This window comes from Ixodes scapularis, unplaced genomic scaffold (assembly GCF_016920785.2).
Source record: "Ixodes scapularis isolate PalLabHiFi unplaced genomic scaffold, ASM1692078v2 PGA_scaffold6__148_contigs__length_123643588, whole genome shotgun sequence".
NCBI classification, from domain to species: domain Eukaryota; kingdom Metazoa; phylum Arthropoda; class Arachnida; order Ixodida; family Ixodidae; genus Ixodes; species Ixodes scapularis.
The window spans coordinates 66194264-66218708 of record NW_024609881.1 but is presented as its reverse complement, the minus strand read 5'-3'; the positions used below and the strand labels follow the sequence as shown (position 1 = coordinate 66218708).

The 24445-nt window shown below is 46.7% G+C and overlaps 1 protein-coding gene across 1 annotated transcript in view; it reads right to left on the bottom strand.

Annotated features, from left to right (window-relative positions):
• Positions 1-24445, bottom strand: part of LOC121838508 (hydroxyacid oxidase 1-like) — a 75068-nt gene that overhangs the window by 1227 nt on the left and 49396 nt on the right. The window contains exons 7-9 of the mRNA XM_042294795.1: positions 23630-23699; positions 9239-9297; positions 428-610 (exon numbers count right to left, since the gene is read on the bottom strand). Of these exons, the coding sequence (XP_042150729.1) occupies positions 428-610; positions 9239-9297; positions 23630-23699 (312 nt within the window). The remainder of the gene's footprint in view (positions 1-427; positions 611-9238; positions 9298-23629; positions 23700-24445) is intronic.

Here is a 24445-nt window from a genome sequence, read left to right as displayed (position 1 = left end):
TAGCGCAGGCCACTTCCCGTAGTCATCGGTGTCGGTGCGAATTTCACCCCTGGTAGCGTCTCCCTTGGTCTTCTTTCCTCGCTTGCGCTTCGTTTGCGTTGTGGTCGTAGTGACAGCTGGCGGAGCGGCTCGCGGAGCGGCTCCGCGAGCGTGCGCGCGCCCTTGACTCTCTCCACTCTGTCTCCTTGGAGAGCCACCGCACCTGTGCCTCGCCGGTGCGCTGTTCTCCGCGGATCTGTCTTTTCGCCTTGTGAGTCTGGGTTCTCTTATAAAACCTTTCGGGGCAGGTCCCGTCATAAGTCTGATGCCCCCCTCTGCAGACAGCACAATTTGGCGTGCACACGTGGCTCTCTCCTACGCTGACAGTTCCACATAGCGTACATACGAAGCCCGCGGGTTTGCTGCAGACGTCCGCTCGGTGTCCTACCTGGCCGCAGTTGAGGCACGCCGCCTTGGGTTTCTTATAAATGAAACAGGGCGTCTCCAACCAGTTGAAACTGACCGCGAATAGGACCTTGTTTCTCGCGAAGACAATGACGGCTGAGTGCGATTTCCCGAGCCTCCTTGCATCCAGCACCTCGTACCCGAAGGCCTCGGTCTTCTGTCGTATCTGTTCATTCGTGAATTTGGGACATGTACACCATGTGTCACCCCACGACACGCGTCTTCGGTGGGTGAAACGTGGTATGCTTCCGCATCCATTTGGCCGACTGGGAACTTGAGCTTCTTGATCCCGGCTATGGTCACCGCCTCGTTCCACTCGTCCGTGCACACCATGATGGTGTTTCGCGCCTCGAGTAGTCGCACGGCGGTTCCCTCCCCTAATTTTGTGGCAGAGCACTGCGCAAGGCCACCCCAATCTGGGTCTTGAACTGCTTCAAGTCGACAAGCGACCGCTCCTGACCGCAAGGACGCCGCAACGCACTCAAACGCGTTCAAACGCGAATGTGCGTATGGGGCTTAAGAGGTACTTAGGTGCACCTTAACCCTTTTTCACTGGTATACAAGGCGATTTTTTAAAGCTTTACATAATTGTTTAAAAAGGTCGTGACAGCTACAATTATGTGGTTTGTGCAGGTGAGTTATACAGCCAGCGGGACGTAGTAGAGGGGCCTAATCGTAACGATCAGTCAGATAATTACATACAACTTGTTAATTAACTTTTTAATTAGTGAAAATGAACATATGGTTTCAATTAGATAGCTGCTGAGAGTCATCGAAAACCACTAAATCAGCTCTTTTTAGAGGCATATAACGCAGGGGTTTCATTTTACACGTTCTGTAAAAAAACGCTTCATTTGGACGCGTTTCCAGGTTTCGGTTTCTTGTCAGAGCGCATCTCTCCGCCCACGGTCCTGTTACCCATGGGCGGTTTGCTCATCTCACTGCCGCGGCCGCGGTAGCGGCCAAGAGGGATTTCTTCGTCACGTGACCAGCTCCATGGGGACAAGAAGTACCTAGCGTCCCTGCCTAATGGCTGAGAAATACGTGTCGCTTCAAGTACAAAAGTTCAAATTCGCTAGTAGACAGGGACCGCAGAGGCTTTCAACTTGAGTCCAATTAACTGCCCCTTTGTACTTTAGGAGCGCCAGGTAACGTTACGGCCAGGGAAGCTAAATACGAGCCGAAACAAAGAAAAGTCACGCAAGGTAAAAGTGGTGGCGGAATACGCCAGCGTCGAACGCCTTAACCTTCCGCTGTAAGCGCCTTGCAGGTGGGCGCATTTCGGTCTTCTACGGATGGGAAAGGAGGAGTCAAGGTGGGGGAGGAGCTTATACTAAGCTCCGGCTCCTCGGAGGGGGGTAAGGGGGGGGGGGGGGGGTCGCGGATGTAAACATTTCGGCGTCGGCAATGGCAGACGTGCTGTAGCAGCTGCAGCTATAGCCGTGAGTCCTTCGCGTGGTTTCTGGTTTAAAAAGAAAGAAAAGAACGTTCCGCTTCTCTCCGGTTTAATTTAGAGGTCGGCTGCGATCAGGCGCTGTCCAAGGGGCAGTGTTACCAGGGGAAAGGAAAACGTGCTGAGTCTTAGGATGTTGTGGGCACATTCACGACGGTGTGTCACATTTTAAGTTTCTGGGAGGATTGACAGATTGAAAGCTCTTTCTTGATTCGGTGGATGGTGGTGCATGTCCGTTCTTAGTTGGTGGAGTGATTTGTCTGGTTAATTCTGATAACAAACGAAACTCTATCCTATTAGATAGTTGCGTGGTTCTCTGCAAATTGCAAACTTAGAGGGACAAGCAGCTCCTAGCCGCACGAAAAATTAGCAAAAACAGGTATGTGATGTCCTTACATGGCCGGGGCCGCACGCGCGCTACACTGAAGAATGCAACGTGTTTTTATTCCTGTTTGTTAAGACAGTAAGCTGAGAAAAAAGTGACTTGACAAAATACAGAGGGCTAATTGAAGTCCATCGGGTTACCCCGAGCAAGTGTTCGTCTGTTTAAACAACAGGGCACAGAAAATAAGATTTCAAAAAATTTAGCGAAAAATATAAAAACAACAATTACTTCTTCGTGTCATCAAGTCTACGACATAACTTCCGCAATACGCTCGACGCCGCACACGAAAGGAGGGAACTTGCGGACGCTAACAATCCTCGTTCTCGGTTGTTAGCAAACGAACCTCGGCGCGTCGGCTACCTCGCTCGTGAGTCCTTTGTGTTCGCTCCCCGATATGTGTCTACTAGTTGTTAGACGAAAACACATCGTACCGCTCGAGTTATTTCGTCTGTCCTCTCTAAAAGGCGAGGTCGAGCTCGCTCGTAAAGAAAGACAGCAGTTGAATAGCGAACGACGTCACAAAGGAGCAGATGACACTCAGATAGTGGGTTTCGGCGACCCGCTATCTTTCCACTCCAGCCAATCAGAGCTCGGCGTTCAGACGTCACCGCAACCCCTGCGCAAAAAGCAGACGAACTTGCCCTCCGCATAAGGGAGGAACGCCGGGACTTGTCGTCGCGGCGTGAAACTTCGAAGTTCAGGTCGCGCCAGGAACTGAACTTTTTTTAATATATTTTGCGCGTTTGTCTTATTTTTTAACTGTGATCCTTTTTACAAATCGTCCAAATCATTCACTTGCACTACTGCGCCTTACACGGTTTTTACCACTTATCTCAATGACAATTGCTGGATCGCGCATCTCCGCATGTTCACTGCAGTGCGAGTGCGGCCGTCAGCCGACCATCTTGCATGGTAACGTTTTTCGTTTTACTAGCGTTTTTCTGCGGTTTTCCAGCGTGCTATAGAGACGTTTCCTACTCGTTCGTCGTCATTCGCCGAAGAGGTTCTTTACGATCCTGGGTGAAGCGTGATACTTGCTGTTGAGAACGCGTTGAAGTTGTTACGAAAGCGCAGTACCGCAGGAAAAAGGCACAACTCGTCGAAAGCAAGTTACTGTTTCACCCACCTTTTGAATCGACACACCGGAAAAAAAATATCAAGCCAAGCTAACGCACTAATACAATCGTTTCATAATCTTCATTAAAAGGGAACCAAGATTACAGCATCGATATGACTTTACACAAACGGGGCCGAAACAAGCATCTTTTCCCCAACAACTACACTTTTATGTGTTTTTAAATATACACCGCTCTTGCCACGACTCTTTTCAATAACAGGAGACGCCTATATAGTACCATACACACTGCAGTCGTGTCAGTAATAAAAAAAAGCCAGACAGTGAGTGCGCAGGCGAGCTTGTGCAAGTTGATCATGATGTACAATGCCCGAGACTGTGGTAAAAGCTGGGAAACTTGGTCGAAGAAAAAAGACAGAGGAAAAGGGAGAAATAAAATATAAAAAAAGAAAGAACCCGGAACTTTCACGTCGCGACGAGAAATCCTAACGCTCTTACTTCTCGACTATACATGAAAATTGAGTGTCCAGCGTTGGCGCAGGTATATAAATATACTGGCACCACTTTTATCTCCCGTGATTTTTTCTTTCTATTTGCCAATATTTACCTGCTCTGGCCGTAACTTTGCCTGCCGCTCCTAAAGTATAAAAGGGCGGTTAAATGAACTCCAGTTGACGGTCTCTGCAGTAGGCTTCTTCGAGCGAAATTAGACTTTTGTATTCGAAGCGGCACGAATTTCTGTGCCATTAGGTAGGGACGCTAGGTACTTCCTTGTCCGAATGGAGCTGGTCACGTGCCGTAAAAATCCTTCGTGGCCGCGGTCGCGAGATGAGCAAACCGCCCCAGTGGCTTATACGCGCAACCGCACCTGCGCCCTGCTTCCCTCCATCCTACGAGGGAGGCGACGGCTGGCTTGGCACTGCGGCCACTGGGCAGTAGGATCGCGGGAGCACTGATGCGGTCTGATTTATGACACCGAACTCTAGAAACGCGTTCAAATTGAGCATTCTTTATATAACGCCTTGAAATGCTGCTCCTGTGTTATATCTTGATAAATAGTGTTGATTTAGTGTTGTTTGATGATGCTCAGCCAGTTGGAACACTGGGTCTATTTTCAGTAATTATAACTTTAAGGAACATATTATGCTTAAAGGAAACCTGAAGCGTTTTTTTTTTATTTGAGGAAACACATTTTAATCTTCATTGGACCTCCAGCATCTCGAATATCAATATTATTTCTTAATTTGGTGAATCGAGGCTCCATAGAATCATGTTCAACGTACCGCTCAAGGTCCTCTTTCGCGGAGGGTGACGGCACAAAAGGAGCTTTCGAAATCTCCGCTTTCACGCGTCTTCAGCGCCTATTAAAGCTATGCGCGCACGCGCTATTATTAAAAAGGGCACAAAAAGACGTCACGACTAGGGCCAGTGCGGGAGAATATACCTCGCAAGCTTGCGATTGGATCCCCGGACCTCAAACCGCACACGATTGGCGGCCAGAAGGTCTTCTTATGACGTCACTACTGGTCCGATGTTTTTTCTGATTTCTCACATTTAGTTGTTACATCTTTGGGGAAAACGAACGTGGTATTTAGATTCACGAGATAAAACTACGCTACAGCAAACCTCTATATTGTGGTTTTTTAAAGGAGCGTTACGCTTCCCTTTAATAAGCCGACACAGCATTACAGTTAGCCCGTTATACTATGCCCCTCTGGCCATAGAAGTCACCTGTGCACACCGCGCAAGTGTAGCTTTTACGTTTTCTTTTTTTTTTCTTTCAAGACATCTGCAAATACGATATGATAATATGGTTCTTTCGCCGCTTGCATCGTTTGGTTGAGACTCGCGGACATCCAGCGTTCCCTTGGAACGCTGGATGTCAGCGAGTCTCTGCATCAACTAGTGGTTTCAAACAAGTATGATGTTTGCACACTAAAAAGCTCTCATTCGAGGTCCTCGAACCTTTCCAGAATCCTTTCCTCTGCTGCGTCAAATTCTTTCTAGAAGAACTGCACTCAGCAAAGCTGAACTTTTCTCGAAAGATGATAATTACAGATTCAATACTGAACAAAGGTGCCCCGTGAGCTGTCAGACCAAACTCCCACTCTTGCCGCTGAGGAGTTCATAACTTGTGCGTAGAGGACCAGCACAACCCAGATTTGTCCTGCGAGCGCACCTCAGAAATAAAATTTGAATGAACATGAGATGAAAACTGAAAGGCGTTTCCAATTCTCTGTATTGGGAAATTGGAGCGCAGCTCTTGAGGAGGAGGATGGGAGGGTACGGAGGGGAGGGTATGCCCCCCATTCTCTTCCGCTCCCTCTCATTTTGCGAGAAATTTCACTGAGTTTGGCATAAAAATGGACACGCTAAATTTAGTGGGACGATTTACCCGCTAAAATTAGCGGGAAAACTTCCGCTAAATTCCAGGCTAAATTTAGTGAAATAATGTTCGCTAAATTTCCCGCTAGAGATAGCGGGAAAAATTTTCCTCTAAATTGAACGGGTTAATTTACCTCACTAAAATTAGTGGGGTGATTGACATCGCGTGACAACACAAATTCAGTTTTCCCGGTAAATGTAGCGGGGAAAATGACGTTACATGACTTGGTGTCGCGTCACCCATGAACGAAATAAGTTTCTCAGCCAGATTAGTGAAAAAATTGACGTCACGTGAAATCAAAATTAATTTCCCGCTAAGTTTAGCGGGGCACTTACGCCGACGCTGACGCCCAGAAATGGGTTCCAAAGAGATGCACTATAAAAAACTAAATGTCTTACGTGAAAAAGAAAAAGAGAATCTAATGGTAAATTCCGCTCGCAGATCTCGAGCGCTCCAAAAGCGCTCCATCCCAAGTAGCAGAACTCGCTGGTTTGGGAATGGGGGGGTACCGGTCTGCCTACAAGATCCGACTGGCCCGACGCTGGAAACGTCCCGTGGGGCGACAATGGGCCAGTGAGATTGCCAGTCACTGGCCAGCGACTGGGACTGACTGGGACGCCCGGCACTGGGCGTCCCAGTGAGTTCCCGGGATGCTGCCAGCACAAACCCCCAGCGTAGTACCAGTAATACGGTAAGATACAAGCAAGACCCCAGGCTAGCGGCCTCAAGCCATACAGTTCCCGGTCTTTTGTTCCAGCGAGTTCCCGGGCTGCTGCCAGCACAAATCCCCGGCATAGTACCAGCAGTACCGCAAGATAGCAGCAAGACCCCAGGCTAGCGGGCTAAAACCCTACAGTTCACGGTCTTGTTTTCCAGGCTAACATTTGGTTTTTTGCGCAATTCACACCTGAATAGAAGTGATGTAGTTCATAACAGGGGTTATTTTAACACGTAATGTGTGTAAACAATAAATGAAACATACAAAATTGTTACCGTAATTCTTTATTGTCAGTTGCAGTGAAGCTACAGTCGGCTGGTAATCATGCGCTTGTCGCCAGAGGAGTGCGCTGAATGAAAGAGGCTGCATGTCACGGTCATAGGAAATTTTCTTCACACTTCTCATGCAGCTTGTGATGCAAGTCGACCATGCACCCGAGAAGGCAAGCCCTTCATTACAGCACCTGTAAAGAGAATCGACACCACAGTAGAATGATAGGGTAAATCAATACCAGCTGCACGTGACAATCCAGAAATTCCAAACTGGGGTGAGGGGCATGAGACAAGCAGCCCATGTAAAAGGAAATTTTTTTGTAGCTAATGCACCAAATGTCTTTATTTTATCTTCAATCTGGAAACTCTATCAAAACAAGAATCCCTGAGGGACACACCTGTAACAACACACTGGATGACCAAGGGGCGAAAATGGTCCAGTTATCTCATAATCAAGGTCAGCTATTTGTATGAAAAATGCCCACTTCAGAGAAAGGCTTGTGGAAATCATCTATTTTAAATCAAAAGGGCATGTCGAGAGACGGGCGAGCTTGGAAGAGTAGTTGGCATGTAGTTTAACACTGACGTTTGTTACGATAGGTGCGCAGTCCCCGATATCCACATTCAGCATTTTTAGGTAAACATAGCGATTCATTAGCCTTACTGAGACAATGACAAATCATATCCTTGACATATACAGCTCACCGTTGTACACATACTAATGAGATTGGGTAGACACGGGTAAATATGTAATGCATTGCAGAGTATAACCCCCCGGTTCCCACATAATGGCAACTTGACGACTAAAAGTCATCTGCAGACTTCATGAAATAAAAAATAGCGACTTACACACAAACTAGTATATATTGTTAGCGTCCACCATCAAACTCACATTGAGTGTTTTCCATCGGCATGCCCTAGCCCTTTAAAATGCCCGCAAGCCTCACTTACTTTAAGCATATGACATCCCATGAGATGAAACATTCCCTCGTTATCATCATTAAGATGTCTACAGGTGCGAACAGTTCAGGAATATCAATTGAAAGATACCAAATCAGTAGTGAGGTAGTGTACAGTGGTTGATAGATGCAGGTTAATATGTATGGGACATCTATTTTCTAAGTGATATTGTTTATCTGGTCAATTTTCTTCACATACCCATCACATACTGGGACAAGGTTCTCAATACAGTGGGAAACAGGAAGGAGGAGTGAGTTCCAGATTTAGTTTTACACAAGTTATGTGGCAACTGACTTCATTCTCTTAGAATTTATTAGAGTGGATCTGGGTATAAGGATGTCTAGCCCGACAATACTGCCAAGAGCACTTGTCCCTAAACCTTCAGAAACGGGTAGAGGAAGTTTTCATCATATTTTCCGTATTGCGATGAGAGCTGCTCACACTGAGAATTGATGTGAGCAGTGTCGGCCATCTTTTTGTCTAAAATATCTATGCGTCCGCCACCCCCTATCAGAAAAAGGTTTAGCTGAGCGCTTTTTACGGCCCGCTCCGCTCAGCCACTTAGCGGGAAAGTAACCAGGCATGCACGTAACGCTCAGTCGGCAGTGGCCATAGGGGTGCAGGAATTGTCTGCTCCATCGGCATCTGCGCTCCGGTTGGTCGTTGCTGACTGAGCGTTGTGCGCATGCAGGTGCTTTCCTTTTGAGTGGAGGTGGTCTAACAATGCTCAGATAGAACTATTAATGTATATGTCACAGCCTCAACAGCCAAACGTGCAGTCTCTTCTGCCTCGCTTGCACAATAGACCGAAATTGCACCGCATACTGCTTTAGAGGCTTGCTGGCATGTTTCACACTCACTCTCTGCAGACAGCTAGGACTGTCGGTAAGCGATGGAAAAAAAAAGTGTGATCACATATCATGCACGCCAAAAGACAGCATCAATGGGACTACAGGAGACTGTATTAAAGTTGCCAATTGGGCGCGTTTTATACCGCACAGCCACACTGTGTTCACAAGTCAACTAGCTATATACATACCGCTCAGCACACCACAGCTAGGCTGAATCATATAAGTGTCAAACTTGCCGAGCTTGAAGTACAGTCGTGATTTCTACGAATGTGAACAAGCGATCGTCGACTGCTCAGTACTGGGAACATTAAGCACGAGCTGACTTGCTCTCCTTTTAAAATGCCTTGCGAACGAAGCATGGTAAGTCGTCTGATGAGGAGAGAACGTCACCACGGACAGAACTAAGCAGTTGATAATCACCTGCTTACCTACATATGGATCAAGTCTCTACCTGGCCGAAGTAGGCAGTGCGTGTGCAGCAGAAAAGGCTGTACTGAAATCTCAAGAGGATGAAGTATCAGAACAGGCTTGGTAAGGTCTCACGTTCCAAGTATGGCCATGCAAATATCACTTTCTAAAACATAAAAACGCATTTCAAACTGCCATCCAGGACAAGCTGCTATTACACAGCTGTATATATAAGCCAGCTTACCATCAACAATCTTTGCAGACTGCCATGGACCTGACCCTCGGCTTGGCTGGTGAAGCAGGAACGAATTGGCCTAGTCGATGCTAGCTTCCGTTCGGCGAGGGCTGCACTGAGGGTAAAGGTGAAAAAAGTGTTGTAGATTATGTGAAACAAAAAAAAACAAAAAAATATACCCTAGCATCAACAATTCGCTAGAGGCACTGAAAACAAAAATCAGAGGTTGGGTCAATTATGTTAATGCAATATACTTCGGACAGATACCATGACTGCAGGTAAGATACTTGCTGCCTTCAATCTAGATATGCTTGAAAATTTACAAGCCAAATAACAAATATTTTATAAGCTGAATTATATTTCGATGAAACTACAAAATCTGAAGACTATCTCGGCAAACATGCTGCTATCTAGTACACCAGAGATGACTAGAATTGGATTAAAGCGACCCCCTTACAAAGATTGAAGCAAACCAACTATGGAGTCTGCCGTGGCACTACAACAGAAACGACACTACTGTGATCTCGTGGAGATCAGAGTTCGGAACAGGTGTGAAGGGTTTGGCACGAGAAATATGCAATTCAATTCAATTCAATTCAATCCAATTAATTTATTTACTCCCATTTGTACATATGGGTGACGGAGACAGGGAAAAGCGACAAGGCGATGCGATCTCAAGGATCTGCCTTGAGATCGCATCGCCTTGTCGCTTGCCTCCTCTTAATCCTTTGTTTTTCAATTCCATTACCTATTTTATCTATACCTGAAGAAACTCAATTTTCGTTTTTCTTGTATAGCCATCGCACATGACGTAATCCCAATAAACATCGTCATCTTCTGTTTTGGTTTTGTCAAAACATGGCGTACGGCTCGTTCCTCGCAGCGGAGTTCTGACATTTTGGTGCCGAAAACTCGGGATGACAACGAAATAGTCACGACGGAATGACGACGGGGCATCCACCCGCAGCGAAGCGAGCCAAGGGACGCCACAAGAGAGCGAGCTCCAACGACGCTACCGGCGTTATCACTCAACGAGGCCTAGTGACGTCGCAACGAAACGCACCAAGAAAACGCGCCAAGGGACGCCGCAAGAGAAGAGCTCCAACGACGCTACCGACGTTATCACTCAACGAGTCAAGGGACGCCCCAAGAGAGCGAGCTCCAGCGACGCTGCTCACATTATTACTCAACGAGGCCTAGTGACGCCGCAACGAAACGAGCCAAGGGACGCCGCAAGAGAGCGAGCTCCAGCGACGCTACCGAAGTTATCGCACAACGAGGCCTAGTGACGCCGCAACGCCAGCAGCGCCGCGAGACCCAGAGACGCCATGGAACGACTAAAGCAGAAGCGGACGGCTCTGAGGTCTCACGTGACGAGGCTGATCTCCGCCATCGACGCAGCTATCGCAAGCCACTCCGACGAGCGAAGCCTCAACGTATTATCGGTGAGGCTCAGTGAGTTGCGAATACAGCTGAGCAACGTGAACGCATCCATCGAACCACTGGTACCTGACGGAGACGTTGAGCAAAACTACGCCCGCACGATTGAATATGACGACAAGTTCGTCACGTACATCGCCACCATCGCACAGGTGGTAGAGGAACTCCGACGAGCGAGGCCCCAAGCTGGTACAACGCGGATTCACAACGACGGCGACGGACACGTTGCAACCTCTAAGGTGAAGCTGCCGAAACTGGAGCTTCAACGGTTTGGCGGTGCAGCTACCGATTGGCAACCCTTCTGGTAACAGTACAAGCAAGCCATACAAGACAACGACAGCCTCTCTAACGCTGAGAAGTTCTTGTACCTGCGGTCGACGTTTACGGGAAAGGCAGCATCGGCGAAAGCCGGCATTCAAGCAACGGGAGAGGAAAACTACGATACCGTCGTTGAGCTACTCAGGGAGCGCTTCGGTCGGACTGACGTTCTCATTCAAGAACACCTCTCCCAACTACTTGATTTACCAGCAGTACAACACTCGAGCGAGGTGAGCGGATTGCGACGTCTCTATGACCACTTGCAACGTAATAGGGCCGCTCTCACCGCGCTCGGGGTGAAGAGCGACACTTACGGAGCTATGCTCTGCTCTGCGCTACTGAGAATGCTGCCGGGAGAGTTAGTCATTGATTACCACAAGTGTCGACGTCCTACGGACAAGGAAAACGACTGTATCAAAATAGAGAGCCTACAACGCTTCCTTAAGCTCGAAGTGGAGAGCCGTGAAGAGGCTCAACAAGTCCGTCAGCGAGAAGCCGAGAGTATGAGCCATAGCAAAATAACAGAAGGCGGAAAGGCTTCTCTGAAGGGATCAGCCGCTGCTCTTTCCTCAACTAGTCGCTCCAAACAGACTGAACATCAATTTCTCTGGAGGAGAAGAAGCAAAGATTTTGAGAAGCAGGACGATGTTTCCGGTGTTCGATCAAGGGACACACCTCCAAAGAATGTCGCAACTAAAGAATCATGTGTGAAACATCCGGGCGAAGGCACATAACTCAAATGTGTGGCCCATCCTGGAAGAAAGGTAAGAACACCGCAGCAGAGTTGCACTCTTCGACTGGTAGGAAGAGCGATAAAACACCTGCTGTACTACTTCAAACAGCTCAGGTCTGGACAGAAGGGAAACAGCAAAGAGCTCTCACGCGCATCCTTTTTGATGGAGGAAGCCAACGAACCTTTGTGATGGAAGAACTTTCACGTAAGCTGCTGCTCGAGGTTGTTGGTGAAGAAGACATTACTATCTACCCTTTTGGAGAAGTAGGAAACGTCATCAAGGAAAAACGCAGAAGGGTACGAGTCTGGCTAAGGAGCCAGTACAGCCAAAAGAAGCACTGCCTAGAAGCTCTGGAGATACCAAAGATTTGCTCCGATCATCTTCTTCTACCTGAGAGTGTAGTGCAAGGAGTCCAAGTACAGATAGCTGAGCTGGCAGACGTCACCTTGCCACCAGCCCAGTTAACAAGACGTGGCATTGACATTCTTATTGGTGCTGACTACTATTGGACTCTTGTCTCTGGTGAGGTCCAAAAAGTGCAAGGCGCTCTAGTCGCTGACAAAACAGACTTTGGATGGACACTTCAAGGACCGATTCCCCACAGCGGTTTGACTGCCTGCTGTTCTACTGCGGCAGTTCTGAAGGCCAATGTGGGTGGAAGCACATGCTCATTGTCTACCGAGCTCCGGTCATTTTGGGAGCTGGAAAGCATGGGCATCACCGATCCTAACCTCCCACAAAAGGAAGAGGAGAATGAAGCTGTCAGAGCATTTATATCATGCATCAAGCTAACTACCGGACGGTACGAGGTGGCCTTACCTTGGAAGCCAATGAACCTTCAGCTGGCAGACAATGAAGTAGTTGCAAGGAAGCGTCTGGTGAGCCTCACAAAGAAGTTGCTTAAGGACGATGTGATGCTGACTGAGTATGATCAGACAATTCGCCAGTATCTCCAGCAAGGATTTGCGGAAAAGATTTCCCCGAATGCAGACAAGGCAGAGAACCGAGTGTACTACATGCCTCACCGTGCTGTGTTACGACCTGACAGCCTCTCGACCAAGGTCAGAGTCGTGTTTGATGCGTCGTCAAGAGAACCAGGCTGTCTGTCTCTGAATGACGCACTAGAGCCAGGACCAAACCTGAATCCAGACCTCCTGAAAGTGTTACTGAACTTTCGGATTCATCGTATCGGCCTCAGTGCAGACATTGAGAAGGCATTTCTACAGATATCACTGAGACTGGAAGATCGTGACGCTCTACGATTTTTCTGGTACGAACGAATGCCAACGAAGCAAGAGCCGAACCCTCCCGTAGAGGTTTGGAGGATGACAAGGGTTCCTTTCGGAGCGACCAGTAGCCCCTTCCTTCTCGCAGCCACGCTACGTCACCACTTGTCGATAACAGAGGACTATCCGGAAACAACGAAATCACTAGCCGGAAGGCTCTACGTCGATGATCTTATCACCGGAGCGAACACCGAGGAAGAGGCGGAACAGTTCTATCGACAAACATTACATGTCATGAAGCTAGCCGGAATGACAATGCGGAAGTGGAACACAAATTCTACGGAGCTGCAGCAGCTATTCAACAAGGAAGGAACCGGGTGTGTTCTAGATCAAGTAGAGTGTACCACCCCTAGCGTTTCTCGAGTGTTAGGACTTGTCTGGGACAAAGACAGCGATTGCCTGGCGTTCTCCATGGGGCCTGTTTTGGAATTCCTAGACCGGAACTGCAACACAAAACGATCCATTCTCCAGGCATCATGTCGCATTTATGACCCATTGGGACTCCCTTCCCCAGTCACCGTGACAGCCAAGCTGATGTTCCAAACCCCCTGGGAACTGGGTGTCGACTGGGATGCGCCACTACCTGAAGAGGTTCAAACAAGATGGACGCAGTGGCATACAGCACTGCACCATTTAACGAAAGTGACAGTACCCCGAAGGTGCCTTGAACTTCCTGAGGATGACCGAAATGAAGTCCACATATTCACAGATGCCAGTCCCAAGGCTTATGGGGCTGTGGCGTACCTGTGCACGCAGACTGCACCAATGAGGGTGACTGGTTTTGTCCAAGACCCGGGTGGCGCCGCTAAAGAAACTTTCTTTCTCAAGACTTGAATTGATGTGAATGGTGATAGGGGCACGGCTAAAAGATTACCTTACTAGGTCGTTGAACCTACAAGTTGCCAGCTGGTACCTCTGGAGAGACTCAACAATCGCGCTACATTGGGTGCGAGGTTCGGCTCAGCAGTGGAAGCCCTTTGTGGCCACTCGAGTATTGGAGATTCAACAGCTGACTGATCCAGAGCTTTGGAACCATTGTCCTGGACTAGAAAATCCGGCTGATCTGCTCGCAAGAGGGGTAACACCCGAAGCACTCAAGTCGAGTGCGGCATGGTGGAGCGGACCGCCATGGCTCACGGAGCCACCTGCTGCCTGGCCAACGCATGAAGCGGGTGTTGATATGACCGCGGCTGATGAAGAGAAGAAACAAGTTCGAGTCCATAGCGTGACACTGAAAGAAGAACAGGTTTTGCCTATGCAGCGCCACAGTTCCCTCTCGAAGCTTGTTCGAGTTGTTGGCTGGATACGACGATTTATACATAACTCTAGACATCGCAGCCAAAAACGCGAGGGTTATTTGACGACCGAAGAAGTAGCACAAGCTCAAACGTGTCTGATCCTGCAGGTTCAACAGGAGGCGTTTCAGAGAGAGCTCCAATGCGTTCGACGCTCAGCACGCATGGAAAGCAACTCTCCGTTACGGGACTTAAACGCATACCTGGACAAGGACGGGGTGCTGAGGGTCGGAGGACGCCTCAGTAACGCTGACATGTGTGACAATGCAAAGCATCCCATCATTCTTCTATCAAGCTATCATTTTACCGAGCTTTAAACCAATGCTGCGCATCGACGACTTCTCCACGCTGGCCCCCTTGAGACTCTGACAGAACTGCGGGAACAGTTCTGGGTCGTTCGAGGAAGACAGATGATAAAAAGGGTGCTGAAGAAATATGTGATCTGTGACCGTGTCAACAGCCGAGCGGCCACTAGGGATGTCGCGAACCACCCTAGGTTCGATTTCGAAAGGTTTCGATATTTGCGAAGCGAACTGAGGTTCGATTTCGAAAAATTTCGATATTTTCGTACCGACCGAGGTTCGATTTCGAAAAATTCGCAACTTTTGTCCACAGCGGAGTTTCGAATTCGAAAAGTTCGAAGCTTTCACGGTTTCTAAAATTTCGAATTCGAATATTTCGAATATTTTTTTACTTCAGGTTCGATAAATTCAAAGATTTCGAAATTCTTTGTAAAAAAGTTCGAAAACTTCGAACGCTTCGAATTTTTATAGACATGAAGTTCGAACAATTCGAAGATTTCGAATTTCTTTTTGCATAAAGTTCGAAAAGTTCAAAAGTTTCGATTCTCTTTTAACGCTAAATTCAAAAAAAAAAAATTCGAGGATTTTGAATTTCTTTCTAATCCAAGTTTTCAAAGTTCGAAGTCCGATTTTCAAGTTTTTCCACAGTTTCAGTTTCAAATAACGTTTTCACGACTCACTGGTTTTCACAAAATCAAGTTTAGAAAAGTTAGGGTGTGATATCTAGATTCTGCGAAGTTGGTCAGGCAATTAAATGAGACGACGAGTGTCCCGGACGTGCTAGAATATTTGCCAGTGCAGAAGTGTGACCGCCAGCCCCGGGGGGGGGGGGGGGGGGGGTCTTTAACCTGCATCACGCAGTAGTGATTGCACGAACACACTGTTTTACGAGACTCTTACAGTTCGAAACGGCCAGGGGCGAGCAGGAGGTTGAGGCTTAGAAAAACCTTGATGCGACCTGGCAAACTAGCTCGCCACCCCTTGCACGCTGGTAGTAATCCGATCCGGTGAAGTTTATAATTGTCCTGGAGGTTTATTTTCTGGGACGGAGGAATCGCCTCGCAAAAAGCACAAAAGCCGACACAACTCGAGGTCGAGGAGCGTTCTACTATACAAGTGGCGTCGGAAGAGGAAAAACGGGGGGAAGGAGGGTAGCGGGGGGGGGGGGGGGGGGGGGGGAGGGGCTTCAGCTTCCTTCTTCCCCTTGCAGGTATTTCGGACTGTTAAAGAAAACAATACGGGGAAAGAGGGCGTGGTCGAGCTTATTTTAATCTGAAATTATTTATGCATATGCATAGCTAATGTCGCTCTTCACTGCATAAAATGTTGTGTAGATGGTCATTGTTAGAAACTCGTTGTCAGAAGGCACTGCTCGTCACATGCTTAGTGGTTCGGAAGTTCAAAGCTGTCTTTTCGACCTAAACACCTGTGCCGATAGTAACAAAAAAAAAAAAAAAAAAAGAATGAATGCGGGAATAAAAAGCAGGAAAAAAAAAACTATCAAGAATTCGTCGGAAGTGTTCTATTCTTGCATATTCAGAGGTCCAGAACTTCGAAACAAGTTTCTTTTACCAAAATGTGTACAGGCTAAAAGAAACACGTCCCAGGAACGTGAAGCGAAAAAAAAAGTTTTCTTTTAATGACGTGCTGAACTTGAACACTACTAGAAATCTTCTCCCATGAGTTAATTTATTCCTTAACGTGAAAAACAATAAATATATTATTTTGTATTCTGCAGATGGCAATGATATGTACTGTCTGTGGTGTTAATTTAAATGCGATACCTCAAACAACTTAGACGAAAATAAATATCAAGTTTAGGTCATAATTGCATGCAGATACATGTTTGGACATTTCTTCGAAACTCATGTTGAATAACAATAATCACATCTTAAGACGGCACTTACCTAGGCTATACATAGATCATTCTTAAAAAAGTATAACTTATCTACCATGAATAGCTCCGACTGCAGCGTGCTTCAAATCTGGCACAAACGATAATCGTCAAAAACCCGTCGTCCTTCCTCGCCCCTTCGGGGATTTATTTCTTTAAACCTAAGCATGCCAGGACATTGAAATAAACGACATTGTCTTTCGTAAGAAACGCAGCACCGCGTGTAAAAGTTCGAGAAAAAAAGTGAAAGCCGTTTACAACTCCCTGTAACACCGAATTAGAGTGCAGCTCTTGAGGAGGAGGAGGGAAGGGTACTGGGGGGTGAAGTGACCTGGGGGGGTCACGTGACCTTGGGGAGTCACGTGACCATGCCGATGATGTCATCAGTGACGTCACTGATGACGTCATCAGTGACGATGACGATGCGGACTCCGATGACGTCATCAGCGATGATGACGATGACGATGCGGGTGTCGGTGACGTCATCAGTGACGTCACTGATGACGTCATCTGTGATGATGACGATGACGATGCGGATGCCCCCGAAGTCACGTGACACCCTCAGGTCACGTGACCGCCGCCGAGGTCACGTGACCTCCCCGATGACGTCATCGTCACTGATGACGTCACCGGCCTCCGCATCGTCATCCGCATCGTCATCGTCATCATCACTGATGACGTCATCAGTGACGTCACTGATGACGTCACCGGCATCCGCATCGTCATCGTCATCATCACTGATGACGTCATCAGTGACGTCACCGGCATCCGCATCGTCATCGTCATCATCACTGATGACGTCATCAGTGACGTCACTGATGACGTCATCAGTGATGATTACGATGACGATGCGGATGCCGGTGACGTCATCGGGGAGGTCACGTGACCTCGGCGGGGGTCACGTGCCCCTGGGGGTGGTCACGTGACCTGGGGGGTGTCACGTGACCGAGGGGGGGGGGTCACGTGACCTCGGGGGGTCACGTGACTTCAGGGGGGTCACGTGACTTTGGGTGTCACGTGACCTTGGGGGTCACGTGACCTTGGGATGACCTTAATTACGCCGACGGCGACGCCGACGGCGACAGCGACGCCGACAGCGACGCCAACGGCGACGCCGACGCCGCTCAAGCCGGGAACGGGCCCCTAAGAGCTGCGCTCTAAAAAAATTACGAATGTACCCCACTACTTGAAATCAAATGAAACCGTCCGCCGGTCTTTCGAAGTTCGACGAACGTCGAACTTTTACCCTAAAAGTTCGAAGTTCGTCGAACTTCTGACTTTTCAGAATTCGAAAGTTCGAAACTTTTCGAATTCTCTGATAAATAAGTTCGAAAGTTCAAAATGCATCGAATTTTTTGGTCAGTCAAGTTCGAAAGTTCGACAAGCATCGAACCTTGCAGCGCAATAAATTCGAAAGTTCGAAAAATATCGAATTTTTAGCGTAATAAGTTCGACGGTTCGAAAAGCATCGAACTTATTAGCTTAACAAGTTCGAAAATTCGACCTCCGTCGAATTTTACCATATAGACAATTCGAAAAATCGAAATATTTCGAACCTTTCGAACCGCTTGATTCGATCATCGAAACTTCGATTCGAAAAAAGTTCGCGGCATCCCTAGCGGCCACCGAGCCAGTTGCTCCACTCCCTCGAGACAGAGTAACCCAAGCGGCCCCCTTTGAGGTGACTGGTGTGGACTTCGCGGGACCACTCAACACAAGGGATAAAGGCAACAACAAGAAGTCTTACATCCTCATTTTCACCTGTGCCATTCACCTCGAACTAGTGACCAACATGTCCACCCCCCATTTTTTGATGGCCTTCAGACGATTTGTGTCAAGAAGAGGAGTCTGCAGAGTCATCTTTTCTCACAATGCAAAAACGTTTCAGCGTGCTTCAAGGGATCTCAAGAAACTGTGGACCACGTTGCGTGGAGAGGAGATACCAGCCTACTTCGCTGATCGGCAGATACAGTGGAAGTTTATAATCGAGAGAGCTACCTGGTTGGGTGGGTTCTGGGAAAGGATGGTCCGGTCGGTGAAATCCTCGCTCAAGAAAGTTGTGGGTAGCAGCTACTGCAACTTCGAAGAGCTGACGACCATCTTAACTGACATTGAGGCTGTAATTAACTCAAGACCTCTGACATACGTCTACACCGAAGCCACCGAAAAGGAACCACTCACCCCTTCCCATTTTCTTGTGGGAAAGCGTTCAACTGCACTTCCGACCAGCTTTAGCGTGGAGCCTGTGCCTCCCCTTGAAGGACAATACAACAGGCGGTGGCGTTACCGTCAAAGGATGGCGGATCAATTTTGGCGTAGATGGAAGAGGGAATACTTGACCAGTCTGCGATCTGCTCATTTCACGGTGCCGACTTCCTCCAGTGCCCTGAAGAAAGGAACTCTAGTGTTGGTCCACCAACATCTCCAACCTCGACAACTTTGGAAGACGGGAGAAGTCGTAGAAGCATTGACTGGACGAGACGGGCACATGCGAGCTGCTATGGTGCGTCTTCCGAATGGTACCATTGTTAGGAGACCCGTACAACTTTTGTACCCCATGGAATCTATTTATTATTGGCTTGACGTCATTGTGGGGGAGTGTGCAGAAACTCAATTTTCGTTTTTCTTGTATAGCCATCGCACATGACGCGATCCCAATAAACATCGTCATCTTCTGTTTTGGTTTTGTCAAAACATGGCGTACGGCTCGTTCCTCGCGGCGGAGTTCTAACAAGTACAGGCATGCAAGAAGGAGTATAGAAGCAAGATATACATATATATATATAAATATATATATATACATACATATATGGAAGCACGATATATATATACTTCTGAACAGTATATGTTCGTGAGCCATCTTGAAGCTTATGCTTATTTGAGGTTTGTGTGAGCGCGGGCAGTAGCTTCTTTTAAGTGAGTTTGAAAAAGTTTATCGAGTAACGGCTGACCAGGCCCTCAAGTTGAGTAGTCTGGTAATCGAGGAACAAGTCCGCATAGGCACAATCTTCTGTGATCGATGGCAATTAAAATAGTTATCTCAAAACACACACACACACACACGCAGGCACGCACGCACGCACAAACACACATAATACACGCAGACGCACACACAAACAAACACACTGGTTGAGGCAATTTGCTACACTGTTCACGCTGAAACGGCGTATACCGAAATTCTCATTGTTTTGTTTTCGAGCAAGAAAGCCTGTAATTAAAACTGCTCTAGTCAATGACAAGTTAAAAGACGCAATGTGTGGTGAGTCTCGGGCACCTTGTTAACGCCCCCTGGTCAATCATATCGCGTGCCGTCAGCCAATAAGAGCACATACAAATGAATGACGTAGTAAAAAAGTTTAAAGTGGCACTGACACATAAAATCATTTTTTGAATTGTTTGAAACGATTGAAATCGGTGCTTGGACATTACCCTCAAAAATTTGAAACTTGAAAATTCAGTATTTGTGAAGTAAAAAATTAATTTCCAAATGGCCGAATTAGAAGTTCCCACGCGATCCGCGCCGGTGGAGTGACGTCAAATTTTGAGGGCTCCTGAGAGTCGAGTTTCTTTCGCGCCTCCGCTCCGAAACGTGTCTCCTCCACCCGAATCGAGGAGAGAAGGGCGCCGGCGTCGCGGGAACTACCGTACCGGGAAACCGGTTTCCTGCGTGAGTGCCGTGCTGCCTGATGCTTCGAGCAGACGACGGTGCCCCGCCTATGTCGCAACCAAAACTACGATACACAGACACAAAACCCAGCTGTTTCGACGGTTTAACAATTTCCTTTTCGAGGTCTGAGAGATCATCGGGCACTTTAAAAAGACCACTTCATTCAATTCCCCGACTCAGCGATCACCCTTTGCTATACACGGGTCGAGCGCCGTCATGTTTTCCTGCGCCAGAAAACTCCAAATTCATTCAGCCGTCATGTTTTCGAAGGGAGGATAAAAATCCGGAAGGTGACATCACAACAGACTACGATTTTTGGTATTTCGAAAAGATGGGCCGTAGTGCATTCGTAATTGCGTTAAAAAACATGTTTTCGGACTGTAGTGCTTAAATGTTATAGAAATGTTGTCTACAAAGCTTCTAAATTTTATTATTTGTGACGTCACCAATCAAAAGAAGCAGGGAGGTGACGAGCGAGAGAGGAAAACGCCAAAAATAAAAAGACGGGCGCTCGGTGAAGAATTATTATTATTATTTTTTTTTTGCGATGCGGTATTTGTTTTGTGTGTCCACGACTACGACGTGCATCCTTTTAGACATTAGAAAGATACGACCATTGGAGTGTCGGTGCCCCTTTAAGCTACCCGAACCAAAAGGGAGTGAGGTGCCCCTTACCGGCCTGTCACGACAAATTTACCCTTCGCTGCTAATCCATCACGAAAAAAAAAAACAAAAAAACGACCCAATTTCTTTGTTGCTGCTCGAATGTCGGGCAGTCCACGCTATGTAAGAGTAAATATAAACAGCCAGACAATATAAAAAATCCTTGATTTTTCAGAAACTCCTCGTAGATGCTTGCAGACGACAGACAAGACATGAGATCGCCCAAAAACTCTAAGCTCCTATGTAGCTGTGTATGCTACAATTGCTTTAGAGCAATACTAGCTCGGTCGGTACTCATCAAACCCTGTCTTTCTTAAGCTGTCAGAGGCTCCAGAGAACATCATCTGATATAGTGAGTGAAGTAAGAAGTGCGAACATAACAGATCACACCATGCACTTTTTAAAATGTCAGCGACTACATTCTAAAACCTTTCTCCTTTCAAGGAGAAGAAGAAATGTCCGATGAAGTCCTCCGGCAAGGGAGCACAATTTTCTTATTTCAAAAGGTTGGGAATTTTATCCTCTCACGGTTCGATTCTCCTTCGATTCCCACGAACGGAGTAAAACTTCCTCCCCTAAACCAACATGGCGTAACGTTAGTGCGAACCGGGTCCAAAGGCTTGTCCATCTGCACGGCTCTTCACCGTAATAAGAGCTAACGGCGTATACTCCTTTCCGGCGTCTTTCAGGTGCACAAGAGACTCTAAAAGAGCCGTCTTCAAGCACGAACCTCATATCTCGTACGGGAACGCGATGAAAAATGAGCACACAAAAGACAAGGACAAACGCGAAAGGAACACAGAACAAAAACAGGCGCGTGCCTGTTTGTGTTGAGTTTCTTACTCGTTTTTTCTTGTCTTTTGTGTGCTATTTTTCATCGTGTTCAACGTTTACCAACTCGCAAAGCTTTCCACTTTACTTTCGCACGGGAAACACGACAGTGTTCGCATAGGGCGATTCGGCGCTTAGGGCCACGTAATGTGATCGATGTGGTTTCCGCCAAACGGCGCTTCAAACAAAACAGAAAAAAAAAATCGAAACTTCGCCGCTTGTATTTTTCTTGTCATTCAAGTTCTGAATACACAGACAAACGTGAATATACAATACAATCCACTTACATATACAAACAGCAAACAAAGCACACATTCAAGAGCAACACAAGGCAGAAACCCGTAACGACAGACACTTTGAATGGTTCACCCGATCGCTATGTATGGCAGTCTTTTTTTTTTAATATTCCAATGAGATACTTATAGGCACATCTCTTCTAATATCCATGTAAAGGCCGACGAAATATTATGACTACATAATATTTCTATAGATTTTTTTAAGGGAATTGTATATACCTCTTAATATAACGCCTTTAAAATTGCCGCAATAGATTAATTAAGTAATTCATATAAAAACTTTTTAATGTTGATTTTATGAGTCCTGCGAAAGTACAGTATTTACGGTGATTCCTCTTATAGGTACTACCAGTTATTAGATATTAGTGAATTATTGTATCACCGCGACAAATATTCTTCTATCTAACAATCTCCGAGCCACAAAACACTCAGGAAAGACGGCCTTTATGTAACCGCTATACGCTCTCTTTATCAATTCTGTTTGTGTTAAAATTAAACTACCTGTTTATTGCCGTAAACTAAAAGGTGCTTCCCAATAACGCTAATGGGCTTCGAATATACCACAAGGGGAGAGATCATTCTCACATTTTGTATGTGTGTAAAAGAATTATAGCTCTCGATTGAGCCCATGTAAACCGCAAACGCCGAATTGTGGTTCATGTAGACGTTCTTTTTTATTGTGACAAATTTGTGGTCTGGAAATTTCCATAGCTTAAGCAAGTCTTTTCACTCCCTTTTTAAATTTTGAAATATTAACAAAAAACTACCGATTTAAACGTTGGGGCAATTGTTAACTTCATAACTTTACTCTAAGCTAAATAAATCAGTCTTTATACTAGCCAGACTTGGTTCCGCAAGGAACGAGCCAAAATACGCGGCACAGGCGACGAGGCACTACCCAACACGCCAAACCAGTGAAACGAAACCAGTCAAACCTAGCTTACTGTGGGCTCCACGGCCCCGCCATTTCGCGGCGATCGCCCAGTGTTGCTGGATGTTTTTCTAATGCTGCTAAATGCTTTATTGGTTATTGTTTGCAAAAAGCAAAGAAAACGTCACTGAGTTCTTTCAGGTTTTACCCCATAAAAGAGTTTATCAGGACGTTATTTAACAGAAAGGTAAACTGAGCCGCTGTTTTCTCTTGTCTTTGGCAAGCGTTGGCTAACTTTCTTTAAATGGAGCGCCGGGCTGGTGACCGGCGAAAGGTTCCCCCAAGCTTTATATTAATACAATCTAAATTCAGCACCCCAATCTAATGCCTCCAAGGATGTAAAAAGAAATTGAGCACTCAAGTTCTTGTCCCTGCTGTCACCGATCTGACCACCACTGTGGCCACGAACATGCAGGAGGAAGTTATTTTTCTTTCTTTAAGTGCTACAAGACGGCACTGAATGTCAATCTGTTAAATGAAGGAGAGGAAGCAACTTCCTTTCCTTCCGTTGGCGAAAGGGAGGAAAATCGATTTATCCTACAATTCCACCCCCCTCTTTTTTTTTTTTTATAGTGCATAGTCAACTACGGTCGGTGCTCGCGTCGTGCAGTGGTGGACAACATTCAAGAGGAAATTGGAGCAACGAGCAGATGTCTTGCAAAAATACGACATCAAGTTTTGCGTGGTATACGGCAGGCAGCAAGCAAAGTTCACCGCTTTATGCATTCTAGTCCTGTCCCTTATTGTCTTAACCTGTTGGAGAGGTGTTTGAAGAAAGCAATTACCCATTAATGCAAGATCTCGGTCCACCTCTCGCCTCAGTATCGCCAGCATTTGCCTCACTCCGGCTTCACCCTGAAAACGTAAAGAAGCCTTGTTATAGACACACATGTGTGGTCCGGAATAAAATGACAATATTGTCCGCATGTCTCGTGTAGCGATTTTGTTATCCGACGACCGCAGGCAGATGAAGAGGCTCTTTCACGCTAAAGTTTAAGACGGTAGCTATAGTAAAAACATAAGCATTGTAGAGTTTATGACCATACGCGTGGTGACGAGTAGCGAGGCGAGAGTTGATGTCGTTGGGGGTTCTGTAAACCCGTCACAATTCGCAAGCATCATACAAAACACATGGTGTTCCCGGTGGACATGGTGAAAAAGATATGTGCAAACACGCCTCAAGTATTATCGAAGCATATCTGTTCTACATACGTGTTTGCTTCGAACATGCCTGGATGCAGTTTTTGCATAATACATTCGCTCATCATGGAACTCAAGAAAGCAAAGTTTTATCAAATATCAATTGGTTGGGGAAATATGAAAAGGTTTGATGCTGCTTAGGTTACCTTAAGTTAATGGTTATACTGTGCATAAGGTCGCGGACATTCAATCAGACAAGGAAAGTTGAAGAACTTGCGCAGACTGGAATTGGGAGCATATCGGAACACACCAAATAAGGAGGGACCGGGGGACATGACCTGGCCGTTTCGTGAGAGGAGTGGGGCAATTACTAAACTTAAAATTGAAAGAGTTTGACATAAATGGAGGATAGCTGGAAGGCTTGGAAACTAAACGAGCAATTAGGCCGAAATAGTTGCACA